An 18,018-nucleotide genomic window follows, 5' to 3' on the forward strand; every position below is an offset into this window, starting at 1 on the left:
TCAATGTATCAATATGGACACTAACATAGACTCAACATATCAGTATAGACTCAAATGAATTCTTTAAGTTCCAAACTTAGATATCTAACTGCTGACTTGATATTCTCTCTTAGTTTACAGGCATTATTTTACATCAAACTTATTCAAACAAATTAATTCTATTCTCCCTGTTTTTTCTCTCTGAGATGTCAACAACTAGTTGTGAAATTCAGAAACTTGATAATTTTTTTCAGTTCCTCATATCCATTCACTGTCTTATTAATTTTCCCTCCTAAGTAACTCTCATTCAATCCACTTCTCTCCACCTGATGATATAAGCAATTATTATCTCTTACCTATATTCTATTGCATCCCTCTGGGATATAGTATTTGCCTTATCTTGGGTCATTTCCTTCTCTCTCTGCTCTAACCACACACAGCTTCCATTCAGTCAAACTTAAAATGTCCCTTCCTGCCTAAGCCCTTCCTTTGTGCTCATCACTCTACTCTAAGCTTTTTGTCTCTAATCCCCCTATCCCATAAGGCCAAGCTGCTCAGCTCAAGCAACTTTTTTTCTCAAGGAAGTCTGCCCAAACTCCCCAGACCAATAAGACTCCCCATTACTCTCAGAATAGCATCCTATAATTATCTATAATCATCTCCATTATCATAGTGATCACAAACAAGTAAATAAGTAAATAATTAGGAAGAAAAAAATACTGTAAGGAGGTGCGATGGTGGCTCAGTGGCAAATTCTCACTTGCCATGCCGGAGACCTGGGTTCAATTCCCAGTGCCTGCCCATGAAAAAAAAAAAAAAACGAAAAAAAAAACCCAAAAACAAAAGCAGACTGTAAACCTTCAAATCATTTTGAAATACATCAAAATACAAGATAGATGAATGAACAGATACATACATGACAAAGCTAATATTGCAAAATGTTAAGTGTAGAATCTGAGTGGTAGATACACAAGTGCATAATTCTTTCAACTTTTCTGTATATTTGAAATTTTTCAGAACGCAACAAAACAGAACCCTATACCTTGAACTGCTGTTGTGTGACATCTTTTCTATCGGGCCGCAAGAACTCCAAAACCAAGGGAATGATATCTCTGCAACAGAAGTTATATGCTCCCAGGGCAGCAAAAAATGCTTGCTGAGCCTTATTTCTGACCTAAAGAAAGTATTATTAACAAAGCACTATTAAATGGTAGTTCATGAACTATCAAAAACAAAGTGATATTCATTTTTTCTCTAACACAAAAATATATCAAAACACATCCCTAACAAAACTGAGTAACTGATTATCTTTACTTCAAAAGGAAAATCACATTCATGATTTAGATTACATTAACTCAAACATTTTTGATAAAGCAGAGATTGGATGGAATGAATATACATTCATTCAGCAGACTATTAACATTAGCTTCTTTATTCTGAGTTACTCTTGGTGAGAAGAGACAGATTTTCTCTTTTGTCCACATGAGGAAAATCAAAGACTTTTCATAAGGAAATTAAAATAAAAAAAAAAAATCAGGGAACAACTTAACCTTTCAAAGCACACCTTATGTACAGCCCCAGGTATCGTGAACTCAAACAAAAGATTCAATAGACAGTAACTGAATATTATAAAAGTGCACACTGCACATCCTTTAAATATTATTTCAGACTGAATCTCTGATATACAAACTATCTAATTAAAATCATTTTATAAAGACAGAATAACTGGTTATACCCAATTCTCTTACTTTTTCCAGTTCCCTGTGCTTGGAGATAATCTCTTGGTCTTATGCTACCTTAAATGATGGACCCACAATTTACAATTCCTAAAACCCAAGCATAATGTCTATGACAAATTATATGGCCTTCATAAACTGGTCTTTGAAAATTTCATTTAATTAAGCAGCAACAACATCATACTAGGACTATTAAACTTTAAATGAAAAAAAAAAACTAAACTAAAAAGCTATAACAAATTGTAAAAATAAACATTATTTTAAAAATTAGCAAAATTAGCTTGTCTACATTTGCAATTTAAATGGTGTTTCTCTGTCAGTACAAGTTAAGGAGGTCCAAGCTTCTAGTTTTTGGTTTTTTTAGTTCCTAGCTGTGTGAACTAGGAGGGTAAATTATTTAATCTTTCTTGTTAAAATGGGGATATATATTTCGGGTGAGTTGGAAAAGCCTTACCTGACTATATGAACTTGTAGATAAACGAAGAAGATCTCTGATCATATCTTGATGTATTTTTTTGTATTCACAACCCTCAACAGTTAGTGTTCTTAGCTAAGAAAACAAAACAATATAATATCAAATCTTTAAAGTTTTTACCAAAAATTCATTAAATTATGAAAATAAGAATGCAAAGAATTAAACAGTCATCTAGACAGGCGGCATTTTAAAAGTAAACATGGTTGGAAAAGTTATTTAATTACCTCATGTTGCAACATTACTCTGTCAATCAGTAATGCTCTGATATGTTGTTTTTTCCCATGGAGCTGGAAAACAAAGTAGCAAACATCTCAAGATTTCCCCTAAATTCAACCTTAATGAGAACTTACTCCAAAAAAGGCCCATGGTGAACAGGGTGGTAATAGTGGTATTTCATTCATTCCAAACCCTCAGGCTTAAATTAAAATACATCACTTCAGTTTATTTTATGGCTAATAGTAGATATGACCCCTAAATGGCCTATTCAACACACACTTTAAAAATGGATCCATGCATGGTAGAGCAAAGGAAACGTTCTTCATTAAGTCCAATTCTAAAGGTACAAAAACAGTTGACTAAGAAAACTGCTTGACTCTTACATTTTCTGCATGAACAGCCTTTCAGTATAATTCCATAATATTTATTCCAGAACACATTATTTTTTATTTTTCTAAAAATTATCTTTGAAGATTTTCTTTCCTACCTATAATCTTCCACCTAAACACCAAATGCAGATACCTGGATTCAACTATTGCTTCTCTTTCATACCTTTTTATCTAATTAGTCATCAAGTCCTTACAATTTCACCTTTTTGAGAATATCTCTTTACCTCCACTCCAAAGCTTGATTCAGGCTGGGTTTTCTATCTGGACTATAACAGCTTAATTACCTTCCCTGCTTCCAGAGGCAATCTCCACATACTTCTTTTTCATACTGGTGGGAGACACTTTTCAATACTGTCCAAATAATCTTTGCAATACTGAAATCAGATCTTACTTAAGAACCTTTAATATCTTATAGCCTGCTGAATATAATACTGAGGCAATTTCTTATGGCAAACAAAACTATAAACAACCCAGTTTAGCTCCTACCACCTTTTCCTACAGCCACTGTTCCTGTACAGTATAGCATGTTTTTAATGGCCTTTTTACATGCCATTCTCTCTGTCTAAAAACCCCAGCATTCCTGGACTAAACAACTAACTCATACAAACTTTTTAGACTCAATTTCAACAACAGCTTTCTATGGAAGAACACTGCTGTGACCATCTCCAAGGAATATAGGGACTCTTTCTTCTGTGCTCCCAGAGACGCTTGTACTAACTTGTAGTATAACTAGTTTGTAGTATAAATGTAACCCAAGATACAATTTTCTCCAATTTACAGAAAGTGTAATGCTTTGACTTCATGTCTGTGGACAATTCCCTCTACCTTTTAATCCTTCAACTTCTTACAAGGTAGCCTGCACACCACTGCCCATGAATGTATCCAGTTATCATAATCCAAATTTCCACTGAGAGTTCAGACACTTACCAAGCAAAGTGGCTAAGAAGAAATAACCTAAAGTTTGTAAAAAGAATATATATTTTTTCTAGGATTCTTTATAATTTACCATGATGCCTCTAGCCTTTATATAATATTTAAAAATCTACTACCTTTACTTATAGGGAAACTGTGTGTGCTGAACAATCTTCAAATCGGGTAGTTATATGAATATTATACACCTTCTTTTAAAAAATTAATTCAGGAGCTTTCAGGTGAAAATACTGACCCGATTTTCCATTGATTTCTTTACTAGGTTAAAGCTTTTCCACCGGGAGTCAAATTCATGCTTGTGAGATCCTTGAAATTGCAAAAGGTCTCCAATAATCTGACATCAAAGAAATTGTAAGTTTTATTTACAAGTCATCAAGTTAAACCCATTCATATAAAAATTTTGCAACCATTAAATGACAATTGTACCTTTATGATAAGAAACAATGATTTGGTATCATCTTCTGAATTATCAAGTATGTGGTCTAAGAGAAGAGAAAGGATTTTAATAAAAATATTTTCAATTACTATAAGAATTCCGATTTCCATTAGTTAATGAAAAAACAACCTGCCTGCTGTTTCATATAATCAAAATATTGACAGTTAAAAAGCATATATGCTTCAGAATAAAATTCCTACTACTTATTAATAAAAATAATTTAAAAGTATATATGTACTTACTAAGGAGTTTCCTTACGACCCTAGCAATTGATTCTCGGTGATTCTCTCTGGATAGGTCTATTTTTAAAAAAAGGGAGAAGGTATTTTAGACACAATGAATGAACCTCAGACTATTGAAATTTATATCAAGAAGGGATGGAGCATCCAGCAAAAAACCAAATGAGTCAGGCTTTATCACAGCTTGATTAGTGGCTAAGGATGATACAGGAAAATTTCTAAAACCACATCACAACTCCTACTTATAAAACTCTATTGGGCAGCATGGGGCAGGGGGCTGGGAGGGTGTCAGGCAAGGGAGGGAGGGAGAGATAAACTAATCTTTCTCCTATTTTATGGGAGGGGAAGTACCAGAGGTTAGGTTATTAGCTACTTAGCATCTTAGGAAGATGAGATTCAAGGTCACACAAAAAACATTGATTCTAAGGGGCAGAAATTCCTAATATAGGGCTGTCAGATGAAGGATAAGGCGTATGACCCTCAAGATGTGTTTATGCTGAGAAAAAAGGAGAACACACATGACATTCAGCCTCAGTTTACCTGGATTAAAAGGATATCATCAATACAGTGAAGACACTAAACAGTATTATTGGATAAATAAAAAGATTTAGAAAACAACTCCATTTTAACTATTGTAGAAAAACTGACAAAAATTATTCCACATAGATTTTACTTAGATTATATTCACTTACCATATTCAAGTCCAGTATACAACTTTGTCTCTTCCAAGGACACCATACTTGGTACCCTGTATAAAAACAAGAGCACTTATATTTATTAATAATACCAATAAAAAGGATTATAGGAAAAGGGTCATTGCTGGAATGTTTAAATCAAAACAAAGATGATGCTCTTTGAACAATCACAGATTTCCCATTTTCAAAACTTTAATTCTTTACTCTACCCTTCTGAAGATTAATGCTGTTTCAATAAGAACAATATTATTCATCTTCAGTAAAGAAAATGTTAACAAATTTCAATGATTTCAGGGGAAAAATTAACCTAAAAAATGTACATAATAGTAATACTCAACATTCAGATATAAAAGCTTAAATGTAATGATAAACACGTATGCAAAGAAAAGTCAGTTTTATAAGGATATAATAATGGTAACTAAAACTAGATACTGACAACTCACTCAAATTTTATGGAAGCATATAAAGCAGACAGACTTTTTACATTATTATTTCTCATCCTCTTAAAACCAGCCAAAGTGATATCTCCTAAAACCTGCAATAATGCCACTCCTTGGAAAATGTTTTGAAGAAAGGTAAAAACATTGCATTTCCTAATAAAGAACTTACACAAATTATGTAACCAGAACCTGACCCAGCTAGTTAAGCTCATTAAATGGTTAAAGTCACTTTTACGTCAGTGAAAAGTATACTTCGATTTTCAACATTTTATTTCAAGGTATGAGATTCAAATTCAACAACTTTTTAAAAAGAAAGTGATGATGATACTGTCTAAAAGGAGGAACACAGGCACAAGAGTCAAAAAAATATTGGGTAATAAGCATATCAAATACAAGACTAATTAGTAATAAAATAAAATTTGATTATTCATCAGTTATTAACTGCACAGCACTTGTAATGAAGAAAACACTATTTTAAATTCAATATATTCCCATTTATTCTGTATACAGAAAAATAGTTGAATTAAATCGTTTATCTCTGTCTTAATATTTCACAGTTAAAAGACTTGGGATTTATCTAAATAATAGGTAATAACATGATCACTAAATTGTCTATTATGTAACTATGTCTCTTGCCACATCCCAATGTCTATGAAAGGAACAATATTTTTTCAAGTTTCAAGACCAAATCTACAGAGTATAAACAAGCAATAGTTTCATTCTTACAAACTTATTTCAAAGGTCATCAATATTTTATAGTACATAGTGCCAATTTGCTTTTTCAGAGACTTTAAAATTCAACTTCTAATTTTCTTAAAGATTTGGCTTTTGTAACATAAAGCTTCAACCTTGAGTAATAGTTTGCAAACAAAGAATTTTAGAGGACTATCCTTTTAAACTGTATATGGTTGAAATATATACACAAATACATCTAGAATTCAATTAGTAAAAATAAGATGAGATTTCTTTACAATAGACTCAAGGAAGTCCAGTATGTCTAATGAAGTTAAATTTCACACCAAAAACAAAAAGTCCATGTTCAAACACTAACAAGCCCTTTCCCCTATTCACATACTCAAATGGAGAAGTGATTTCAGGAGCCTCAGTTACATTAGAAAACATGCCTCCCAGCTACTGCTATGGATATCTGTTTTCTAATACAGGAATACAATTGCACCTTACCTAACACATATCTAGTTCCATATAATACTGACTCAAATATGATTTTTTAAAATTTTCAATTTTGAAATAATTTCAGATATGAATTCTAATAACATAGCATTGCTCTTACAAATACAAAAAAAATCTCTGTGGTAAATTATTCTTCACATTTTTCTTGCTATATCAAAACCCACCAATGTCAAAAAAAAGACTATCAGTTGGGGACATGAAATGTTTCTGTTGCATGCACTTCTGGCTCTAGTAACACTCCAATCTCACTGCAATCAAATCTGAAAACAGGTTCATAAGAGTTCTGACATTAATTTTTAAATACAAGTAAATATGATGAAATTGTTAGCACTACTATTTAAAAAAAATTGTTAGCACTACTATTTTTAAAAAAAAAAGCAACCTGCACAGAATTTTAAAATATATTTGAATAAAATTGGCTTAGCTTTTACTATATTTTAAAAATCTGAACTAAAACATTTATTTTCCATATCTCAAAAACGTATGGAGGAGGGCAAGGGTAGTTCAGTGGTAGAATTCTCGCCTGCCACATGGGAGATCCGGGTTCGACTCCCGGCCAATGCACTCCTCCCTACCCCCCTACCCCCAAAAAACTTCAAAAACTGATGCTGTCATAACAAGATAGTCACATGGAAAAACAATGAAATGTTCCCACCATACAGTATACCAAAAAAAAAAAAGCATATAGAAGGGAGTGCAGGGGTAGTTTAATTCTCACCTGCCACGTGGGAGACCTGATTCAACTCCTCGCCCATGCACTCAAAAGACGAAACAAAACAAAACCGGAATATTCGCATGTAAAAGAATGAAATGTGACCCCTACTGCATAGCATACTAAAAAAAAAAGATGTATAGAGGGTATCTGGTTTGATATATTTCAGCATTAACATATTTCTTCTTACTCACCACAAGTTCCTTTTATGTTAAGATTCCATTTTAATTTGATTTCTTATCTACAACAAATTAATTAAATCCCTATTGGATTTACATGTTTTACACTAAATATTTCTCAGCAAGTGTAAATTACTATTTATACTAAGTAAACCTAAGCTTTAGAAGAGTTTCAAAAAGAAATCTCTGTCCATTCTCCAAGTAAGACTTAATGACCTATCTCTTTGTTACCACACTATAGGTCTATATGGACCCAGATTGCACATTCATATTTATAACTGCTATTGGAATTTTTAATGAAATACATAATCTTAGCTGAATAGACTTAAAATGTTGTCAACACTTAACAGTCCAATGCTCTTTTTAAAAGCTGTAAGCTATATCTATAATTTAAATCATATACCATTTCCTACTCTACCCTTTATCCCCACAAAGAGAAATTCACTTACTTATTCACTGCTCCATTCTACAGTTAGTAATATATCATTTGACCTCAAAAACTAAATAAAACTGAAAAACAACTTCTAAGAAACATTATAAACAATTCCTTCTATACAATAAGAATAAAGTAAAATGAGCTTTATAAAATCTACATAGTACCAAGACAACTAATTAATAACAAAACATCTAAAATATTTGTGCTATTAATAGATTTTGGAAGTTTTCCACAACTATGGCATTTGCACCACTAGATGGCAATATTCATTAGAATTAACTGAGAATGAAACTCACTGGTAGAAAAGAAAAGATGGTGAAAGGGGGAGAAATGACTAAACAAAAAAAAAATACAAATCAATATGTAAACAAGGCTAGATGAATTGTCATGAAACAACTGCAAGCAATAAATATAAAATTATTAGTGAGTATAGTGAAAGAGCATTCAACTCTCCCCAGTAATCCCTTCCTTCCCAAATAAAAGCACAAACAAAAGGAATAAAACCAAGGCAGGAAGAAGACTTTTCTCTTCTTCAGGGTTAAAAGCTTTACACAAGAGACAATTGGTCTGTTCCTGTGTTCTATTATTCAATTCAATCCTAGGCATCATTATTAGCTATGAACACAAATGAAAGGGTGGCTCTTATTGAATAAGGAAGTACAGAGAAATCTTACATACTGCTAGATTTAAAATGAACTCTGAGCCTAGAAGCTATTTCCAGGTATGACACGCAAGCTTTCAAACATCAATGAAAACAGGCGTTAGGTGAAATAAGGAGAAAACAGGGTTACTCACCGTGGAGTAGTAACTGTTTCCTTTTCTGTGTGCAGCTCCCCCAGCAGAGCTGGGTAGTTTCCTGGAGGTGCCAAGAGAGGTTAGCTAGCCCTGCCCCTCATTGCATAGCAATACATCCTTTCACATATCAATGAAATGGTCTCACTCTTAGACCTTAAGCACGTTTTTTTTAGTAAAAACCTAGTAAAAGCTGCGATCCTAAGAATGATTTACCAGATCTATCAGAGTAAAGGGAGCACAAAATAAATATTTGAGATGAAAAATGACTCCTCTACTTTGAGTAACCCTGTTTTTTTTAATGTTAATTTTTTGTATTCTGTAATAGCTGGTTTGACATAAGAGATTATAGGAAGTGGGTTGCAAAGGGAGAAATTAATAACAATTTCAGTATCAAGAAGGCAAGTGTCCAAAATTCCTTTGTGATCCTGGAAAGACATGAAACAGCTTCCACATCTATAAAAGCAGAACTATGAGGATAATCTATACCACCAATATTTCTCTTACACTGGAAGTTCCAAGAGGAAAGTAGAGAGGTTCTATTTTAAATCATTCTATAAAATTAATTCGCCAACCTGCGGTACCTGCCAAAGCTGTTAAAAATTCAAATTATTTTAAGTTTTACTCTACTAAAAAATTTTTCCCTTAATTACCCCCAAGGGCCTTATCTTACTCATTCTTTGAAACAGTAAGATTTATATAAAAAATCATCTATCACAGTAACACTGCATTTCTTAAGGCCAACAGTGTAGACACCATTAAGTTTATACTTAAGAGAATCAACTCATCGGAATGTTTTACTTTTCGTCAGTTTCTATTAATATAGCACAGAAAATTGGTTTCTACATTCAGTACACATTTACCCGAACAATGCGATTTTAAGAGTCCCATACACTCTAATGAGGAGCTAAGTTAGATTTTCTTAAAGGAAAACTAAGAAATAAACTAAGCTTCTAGTTTTTCATCACAGCAATTTTCCAGAATAGAAATACTAACATAGGCACTAGGCAAACTTAATACTGAACAATCACACTATATATATATATATATATATCAGCTAGACTATTTTACCTAATTCAGATTTGTGAGAAAATATAAATTTAAATTTAAAAAACATCTGCTAGAGTTGCTAAGTGCTTCCAAAAACTGGTCTGGTATTTCAGAAAATGTATAATATTCCATAATACCACAGCCAAACTATTTGTTATTAGAAGGCAGAATTCCTCAGGCATCTAGTAGTATGAAAAGTACATAGATTATATATACATGTATACTTTTCTGGATCATCTTAAAAACAAGTGGGCAGGGTCACATTTCTTATAACGTAGAACAACAGAATCATTAAATTATTTTTCTAATCAATTTATATTTAGAAGATTTTAACAATTATTGACCTAGATTCAACATTTTAGAAATTTAAAAGGCTTAACTTCATTTTACTATAGTTTCATAACAACTTATCATTACCTGCAAAAAATGTCAAAATGTTATAAAGAGAAAATAAATGTAAAACTGCACACTTTTCCAAAATAAATTAAAATTTCAGATGAAGGTGTTACCAGTTAGAAAATGATTTTAAAGAGAAGGATTTTGTTACTTATTTAAAAGCCAAAGGGAGACTTCACAGTCTGAAATTATCTTCCTTTTTCAACTTTTCTGGGAAAAGTCCATATAAGGATATTTAGGACAATTTTACAGCTTATAATATGAGCTAACAATCTACCTATTTATTATATTCTGTGGCATTCATAAAATTTTCTTACCATTTTTCTTTATTGAAAATGTATTCCATTATATAAAATTCTAGCTGGCTTTATAATAATCCTATATGTGGAGCTTTTGACGTGGTGCACATTTATTTCAAGGATGAAGACTTTTTGCAACTCATTATTACATATGGTATAAATATGGCTACCAGCTGATTTAAACTCTAAGAGAAAACTCAACCTCAGCTGACTATTCAGCAGGGCAACATAATAATCATTTAATACTAAAAATACATGGAAGATTCTTTCTTTTGCTCCTAAACTCTTGGATTAAATAACCACAACTTCATTGTTAATACCTTGAAGGAGAACTCAATTCACTGAAACACTAAATCTGTAATGTGAAAATACCTTTTTAGCATGCCATAGAAGAGTTATTACTGTATAATACACACTGTTAATTTCATTGGGAAACTGAAAATAATTTCTGTAAGTTTCTATTTTAAAATACGTTTAAATTCAATCTCTCTTAAAACCAACAGATTTTGGTTAAATTGCTTATAACTGTAAAACTGATGAAAACCAAAATTTCTTCAAAAGAAATCCAACAAATTACATGCAAACTTAAAACGGAAATACCCCTACTTCACCCTATTAAACCTAGTAAAGAATCTCAACAGCAATATCTGGAAGTAGTTTTCAAAGTAAAATAAATTAGGTGTTCTAGAAAAAGGCAACTTCAAACAGTAGAAAATATGGGAAAGACAAGCAAGCCACATTTTTAAACCACTCCTTGAAATTTTTTGTTGCAAGAACCAGTATACAATTCTCTCCATTTACTCTCTGAAGGTTTACCTACACATTTTTTGTGATTTTCATTAAATTGCATAGCAACAAGATGTTGATGTTGAAAGATAATGACCTAAATTGAAGTTACTATGTGTCAATTTTCTAACAGATATAAAGTCATGACATACTGCTGACTTTACTTAAAACTCAATTTTAAAAAACTCATCATTCAAATGGACTAAATTGAGGTATTCATTCAAAATAATTATATTCTGAAAAGCATGAAAATCTTACAAGTCACTCAGTAAAAATGTGAAAAGCTCAAAAATCATAATCAACACTGAATGGTTTTTCATGAAAAAATTCCCAGTTTCTTTTCACTACAAAAACCTAAATCAAAATGACTGATTTTGCAGAAAGTGTTTTTCTTTCTTTATACTCCAGAATATTATCTTAGAATATTAATCTTAGACTCTTAATATACTGAGATAAATATTAAAGAATATTTCTAATAACTCACTAAATTAACAGATGAATTTAATGTCTCTAAGTCGGTATTTTTTAACTGATTAACATTAAATTAATGTTAAGTTAATTAAGCCCTAAACTGTTAGGCCACTTTTGGCAAATAAAAAGGTCCAGATGATACAAAACAGCAAAAACAAAACCACAGCATCATTAATTGACTAAAGACTTAAAATTACGCCAAAAGGGAAAACAGCAAAATAGTAAAGTAACTAATTTTACTTACAAGTGAGTAACTGGCTCTCCTTTCAATGGAGGTAAGAGGTTTCCTGAGCCAATTAAACAGTTGTGCACTATTGTCAGACTCTGCAGAACATCATCTCTAGAAAAGATAAAAGGTATTTTCAGAACCCCTAAGGTTTTATTGGAGATTCAACAAAGTTTCCATGCATTATGATTATTTTCCAGAAACCTACAACCTCCAGATGGGTTCCTAGGTCAGATAAGTTCTGGAACCCAGAGAGGCCAGCCTCTTCAGAACATCATCTAGCTCCATCCCCCTATCCCATACTAGTGACAGCCGTTTTCAACAAGAAAAAGTTAGAATGGGAATAGCCCAAATATCCCCAAAGACTGGGAGAAAGATCAAAGGAGAAGTCAGAGTTATAACAGAGAAGATAGGATTTAACAAATGAGTATGACTACTGAATCATTATACTGATATTTCTTTTAGTCTCCAGTGTCTTGGAGCAACCAAAAAGAAAAACCTAAAATTGTGGAACTGTAACCCATACCAAACCCTGAAATATGTTCTCTAACTAATTGTTGTGGTGTGCTTTGAAATGTATTACATTTCTGCATATATGCTGTTTTTCACACAAAATGAGATATTTTCATATTTTACAAAACACCTGATCCCTATTTTAAAAGACCTCTAAAATGGGGGATATACTAAAATTTCTATCAAGTGGGACTACGCAAAACTAAGGCAAAGGTCTTCAGTTTACCCAATTAATAGTAGAGGATAACTGAACAGATTTATTGGTAATACTGGACCTCCTTAATTTTTTTTTCCCCATGGGCAGGCACCAAGAATTGAACCCAGGTCACCAGCACAGCAGGCGAGAACTCTACCTGATGGGCACCGTGGCCTGCCCTGGACCTCCTTATACTTTAACAAGCTCTAAATAATTAGTGACAAGTTACAACCATTCACAGCCACTTAGGAAGCAATTCTGTATTTAACAGTCTCCTTGCCAAAGATACCACTATAAACAAAAAGCAAAAACAGTGCTACTAAACATCACCCAGCTTATTTCATCTTCTAAAAAAAGACCTAGCTAAAAACTTATTATCTGAAAGAGCAGGTTAGAGTATTATAGTCAGTATAGGTCGATAAAACTTCCTCCTCCAAATCTATTTCTACTGAATCTGTTTATTAAGTAAAGATTTATGGTATTTGACACATAGTAATTTTCTTACTACTTTTTATAAATAAGACACTGTAAATGTCTAATACTCCTAAATAGCTATTTCCAAGAATGGAATGGGAGAACTTCTGCTGACCAAGATAGCAGAGTGAGGTGTTACAGGGTTCCATACTCCCACGGAATCTTTAAACAACTAGCAAAAACTGGCAGAACACTCTTTCTCAATGCTCTTGCAGAGCAGCTTGCTGATAACTAAATCAGTGTAAGAAAAAAAATCAAACTGCAGCAACCTGGGGCAAATTATGGTTGACTTCAAGACATAATACAGCATCCGAACTAGGGGAAAGACTACGTCAGAGGGAAAAGAGGGGGAATTTAGACCCCTGAAAATTAGGGAATTCCTAAGGCCATGAGCAGATGCCTAGGACAATGGCCAAGGATCAGAAAAGACCAGAGAAGACCCTGCAAATTCACACCTGGCTGTTTTTCCGGTTCAGTGATAGAAGGACTAACCTTTGACAGAGAACATAAAGTCAAACTGCAACAACTGTGAAAGGTATTTTTTAGCATTCATTTTGTTTGTTCTGTTAGGTCCTGGCATTCAAGGAAATCTCTGTTATATCACTAGCTGGGTAAAACCTTAAGGAACAGACACCTCAGGGACTATACTCGAGAGCCAATACATTAAAATCTTAACATGTACAGTATGTAACAAAAGAGTACAAGGTATACAAAGAAATAGGAAATGATGGCCCACCTAAAGGAACAAGGTAATAATAGGAAACTATTAATATAAAACATTTGGTACAAAGATTAGACTTCTGACATAGAGAGAAAAGCTTTAATGGCAGAAAACCTTCCAAATGTAACAACAGAAATGAATACACATGTCTAAGAAAACCAACAAACTCCAAACAGGATAAACTCAAAAGAGATCCCCACCCAGACAGATTATAACCAAACTGTCAAATGCCAAATACAGAGAACTCTGAAAGCTGCAGGAGGTAACCTCAATAAGATTAAATGCAGATTTCATATCAGAAACCACTAAGGCAAGAAGGCAACAGGATGAAATCTTTTAAAGGTCTAGAAAAAAAATTGTCAACCAAAAGAATTTTGTATCTAGCAAAACTATCTTTTGAAAATGAGGGAGAGACTAAGACATTTCCAGACAAACAATAGCTGAAGGCATTCATCATCACTAGCCAGTAGATTCAAGTGGCATAAAGAAATAAAGATTACTTGTAAAGGTAAATACACAGGTAATTATAAACACCATTACTACTGTACTTTTTGTTTGTAATTACCCTATTTACTTTTTATAGAATCTAAAATTCAAATGCATAAAAAATAATAAGTCTAAGATTTGGGACACATATGTATAAAGATATTGTTTGTGACAAAAACATAAAGGTGCGGGATGGAGGGGTGTAGGAACATAGTTTGAGCATGCCATTGTAGTTAAGGTGGTATTACTATAAGAGATCAACTAAATACAAAAAAGACAGCTAATAGAAGAAATGAGAAACAAAAAAAATACAAAAACCAAATAATAAAATTGCAGAAATTCCCCATTATTAGCAGTTACTTTAAATGTAAGCTGTTTAAATGCTCCAATCAAAGGTCAGAGATTGGACTCTGGATAAAAATGGATAAAAAGCATGACCCAAATGGATAAATGGATAAAAAGCATGGATAAATGCAGATGGATAAAAAGCATGACCCAAATACATGCTGTTTATAAAAGACACAGCTTAAATACAAATATACAAGTAGGGTGAAAGCGTAAGAATGGGAAAAAGTCCAACCAGATAGCACCCAAGACAGAACAGGTGGCTATACTAATATAAGATAAAATAGATTATAAATAACTGTTATAAGGATCACAGAAAGACACTATCTACTCATAAAAAGGTCAATTCAATGAGACATAAAAATTATAAATATATATATATGCAATTAACAGCAGAGCAAGAAAACATGTGACATATTAGATATGTGAAGGGACAAACAGACGGCTCTACATGAACTGAAGACTTCACTGACAACTTTCAATATGGACAGAACATTAAGATAGATCAATAGGAAGTAATCCAGTAACCTTGTTGATAAAAACATTCAGACAACTAGGAATAAAAAGAAACATCTACAACATGGTCAACAGCATATACGAAAAATCCACAGCTAACATACTTAACAGTGAAACAATGAAAGCTTTCCCCCTAAAATCAGGAACACCACCAGAATGCTCACTTTCACCAATGCTATTAAATATTTTACTGGAAGCTCTGGCCAGAAGAATTAATCAAGAAAAAGAAATAAAAGCCATCCAAATAGAAATGTATTAGGTTAAAATTTTCCCATTTGCAGATGACATAACTCTAAATATAGAAAAATCCATTATAAAGCTACTAGAACCAATGAACAAACTCAGAAAAGTGGCAGAGTACAAGAGAAACACATAAAAATCACTGGTCTTTCTATACACCAGTAATGAACAATCTGAAAACAAAATCAAGAAAAATATTACCTTTACACTAACAACTAAAAGAATAAAGGAATTAGTTCAACCAAGGATATAAAGGACTTTATAACAAAAACTATTGAAATGTAAAGAGACTTAAATAAATGGAAGTACAGTCTGTGTCCCAAGATTGGAATACTAAAAAAGTGAAACTTCTTTGCAGAAATGCAAGAGCAATCAACAAATTTGTATGGAAGGGTAAGGACCCCCAAATCAGCAAGAAATCTTGAAAAAAAAAAGAATGTAAGTTGGAGCACTTTCACTTCCTGATTTTCAAAGTTATTACCAAGCTAAAGGAATTTAAGCAGTACGGTACTTGTACAAGAACAGACATAAGAGACCAATGGATGAGAACAGAGAATTCACAAATTAACTCTGGGGAAAGAACAGTTTCTTCAACAAATGGTATTGGGAAAACTGGATGTCCATCTGCAAAGGACGCTTTTGATGGACATGTCACACCATATATAAAAATGAACTAAAAGTGGATCCAAGACCCAAACATAAGAAAGAATATGATAAAACACCTAGACGATAACATAGGGACCTGGCAACCCCACTTCTAGGTCTATACTGAAAAGAACTGAAAGCAAGGACTTAAAATATATTTGCACCCTGGTGTTCAAAGCAGCATTATTCACAACTGCCGAAGGATGGAAGCAACTTCAATGTCTATCACAGATAAAGAGATAAACAAAATGTGGTATAAACAATGGACTATTATTTGACTCTAAAAGTAATGAAGTCCTATTGCAGACCACAATATGAACCTTAAAGATATCACGTGGAGTGAAATAAGCCAGACACAAAAGGACAAATATTGTACTTTTTATTGATAATTAGAATATGCAAATTCATAGTGTCAGAAACTAGAATACAGGTTACCAGGGGCAGGGATGGAGATAGGGAAGCGGAGCTAAACACTTAATTGTACAGAGCTTCTGTCTGGCCTGACGATAGCACAAATTGTGAATGTAATTAACACTGCTGAACTGCATAATTTAAAGTGGTTAAAATGAGAAATAACATGTTACATGTTATCTAGAGGGTTGAACAAATTTGAATTTCAAAGTTATATTCTATTCTCATATGATATACACGATTTTGAATGTATGCCACTACATATTGAGATGATAATGCTGTACAATTTTAAATAGTAACAATTTCTGTATGCAGTAGGTTGGAATATTTTGATGAACCGCTTAATTTTTTTATTTTATTTTTTAAGTTGTATAATTTATGTTCTTGCAGAATAAAACTGTAATATAAGAGGTTTCACCTACCCCCACCGCAAAAAAGGGGGAAATGAACACTGCATATATATATTAACAAATAAAAACTAAAACAAAAGAAAAAAAATATCTCACAGAGATATTTCTCTAAATAACATTAACATCAACTAATATGAATTACTATAAAGTAACAACCCAACAAAATTTAAGCTTGGTCAAGAAAAAGAGGCAGTTTCTTTCTAAACAGTCTTCCCAAATGATGCATACGTTTCCTACTATGGAAAAGGTACTAAACGCAAACTAGAAAAAAACCCTACATTTATGACACATTTGAAATACATAATAAAATTGAATACATCAGATATGCCATAGGTAAAGAGGGAATAGTTACAACAGACATTTTTAGTCTGCAACTGAGTAACACTAATTGATTATAAAAGAAAACTAACCTAGACATTTCAATTTCTCCATCCCCACAATACTGGAGTTTGATGAGCTCAGGCTGAAGAAAGGAGTCCAAGAGATAAAAGGCAAAAGCTACTTCTTCTGAAGATGGAACATGCCACTGGATTCCCAGATTCCACAAGTCCCCTGGTTTACCCCAGTCCTAGAAAAAATAGTATTTGTTTAGCAAGTTGAGTAATTTAAAAAACACATATATACTGTTTTAAAAAATACGTATGTTACTTAAAATGTTCAAAAGAAAATGCATAAATAATCCAAACCTAAGCTCCAAAATAAACAATGGACAAAAGGTGACATGAAAACTTCATCATATACCCCTACATTATTATTACTACTCTAAAATAACAGGAGTATTATTTTCATTAAACTCCTAAAAAAAAAAAATTCTTCCCAAAGAGCCAGTCAATGATGCATTTATTATCAGAGTGATAATAAATTTATGTCAGGCTACTGAGTTTAGCAATAAAATTATAACGGAACTACAGAGGTTAGACGCATAACTAGTCAATATACATACAAACACGAGGAAAACAGAGGCTTAGTTCCATGTCACAGTGAAATA

General features: G+C 32.6%; 1 protein-coding gene across 2 annotated transcripts in view; it reads right to left on the minus strand.

Annotated features, from left to right (window-relative positions):
* The window catches only part of PSME4 (proteasome activator subunit 4), a 92,437-nt gene that overhangs the window by 32,286 nt on the left and 42,133 nt on the right, over positions 1 to 18,018 (minus strand). For both annotated transcript variants that reach the window (XM_077134221.1, XM_077134220.1), the window contains 9 exons: positions 17,441 to 17,598; positions 12,092 to 12,187; positions 5,093 to 5,148; positions 4,404 to 4,460; positions 4,152 to 4,207; positions 3,961 to 4,059; positions 2,415 to 2,477; positions 2,170 to 2,265; positions 1,022 to 1,153 (listed from right to left, as the gene is read on the minus strand). In XM_077134221.1, the coding sequence (XP_076990336.1) occupies positions 1,022 to 1,153; positions 2,170 to 2,265; positions 2,415 to 2,477; positions 3,961 to 4,059; positions 4,152 to 4,207; positions 4,404 to 4,460; positions 5,093 to 5,148; positions 12,092 to 12,187; positions 17,441 to 17,598 (813 nt within the window). The remainder of the gene's footprint in view (positions 1 to 1,021; positions 1,154 to 2,169; positions 2,266 to 2,414; positions 2,478 to 3,960; positions 4,060 to 4,151; positions 4,208 to 4,403; positions 4,461 to 5,092; positions 5,149 to 12,091; positions 12,188 to 17,440; positions 17,599 to 18,018) is intronic.

The sequence above is a fragment of the Tamandua tetradactyla genome, chromosome 17 (assembly GCF_023851605.1).
Source record: "Tamandua tetradactyla isolate mTamTet1 chromosome 17, mTamTet1.pri, whole genome shotgun sequence".
Taxonomy (NCBI): domain Eukaryota; kingdom Metazoa; phylum Chordata; class Mammalia; order Pilosa; family Myrmecophagidae; genus Tamandua; species Tamandua tetradactyla.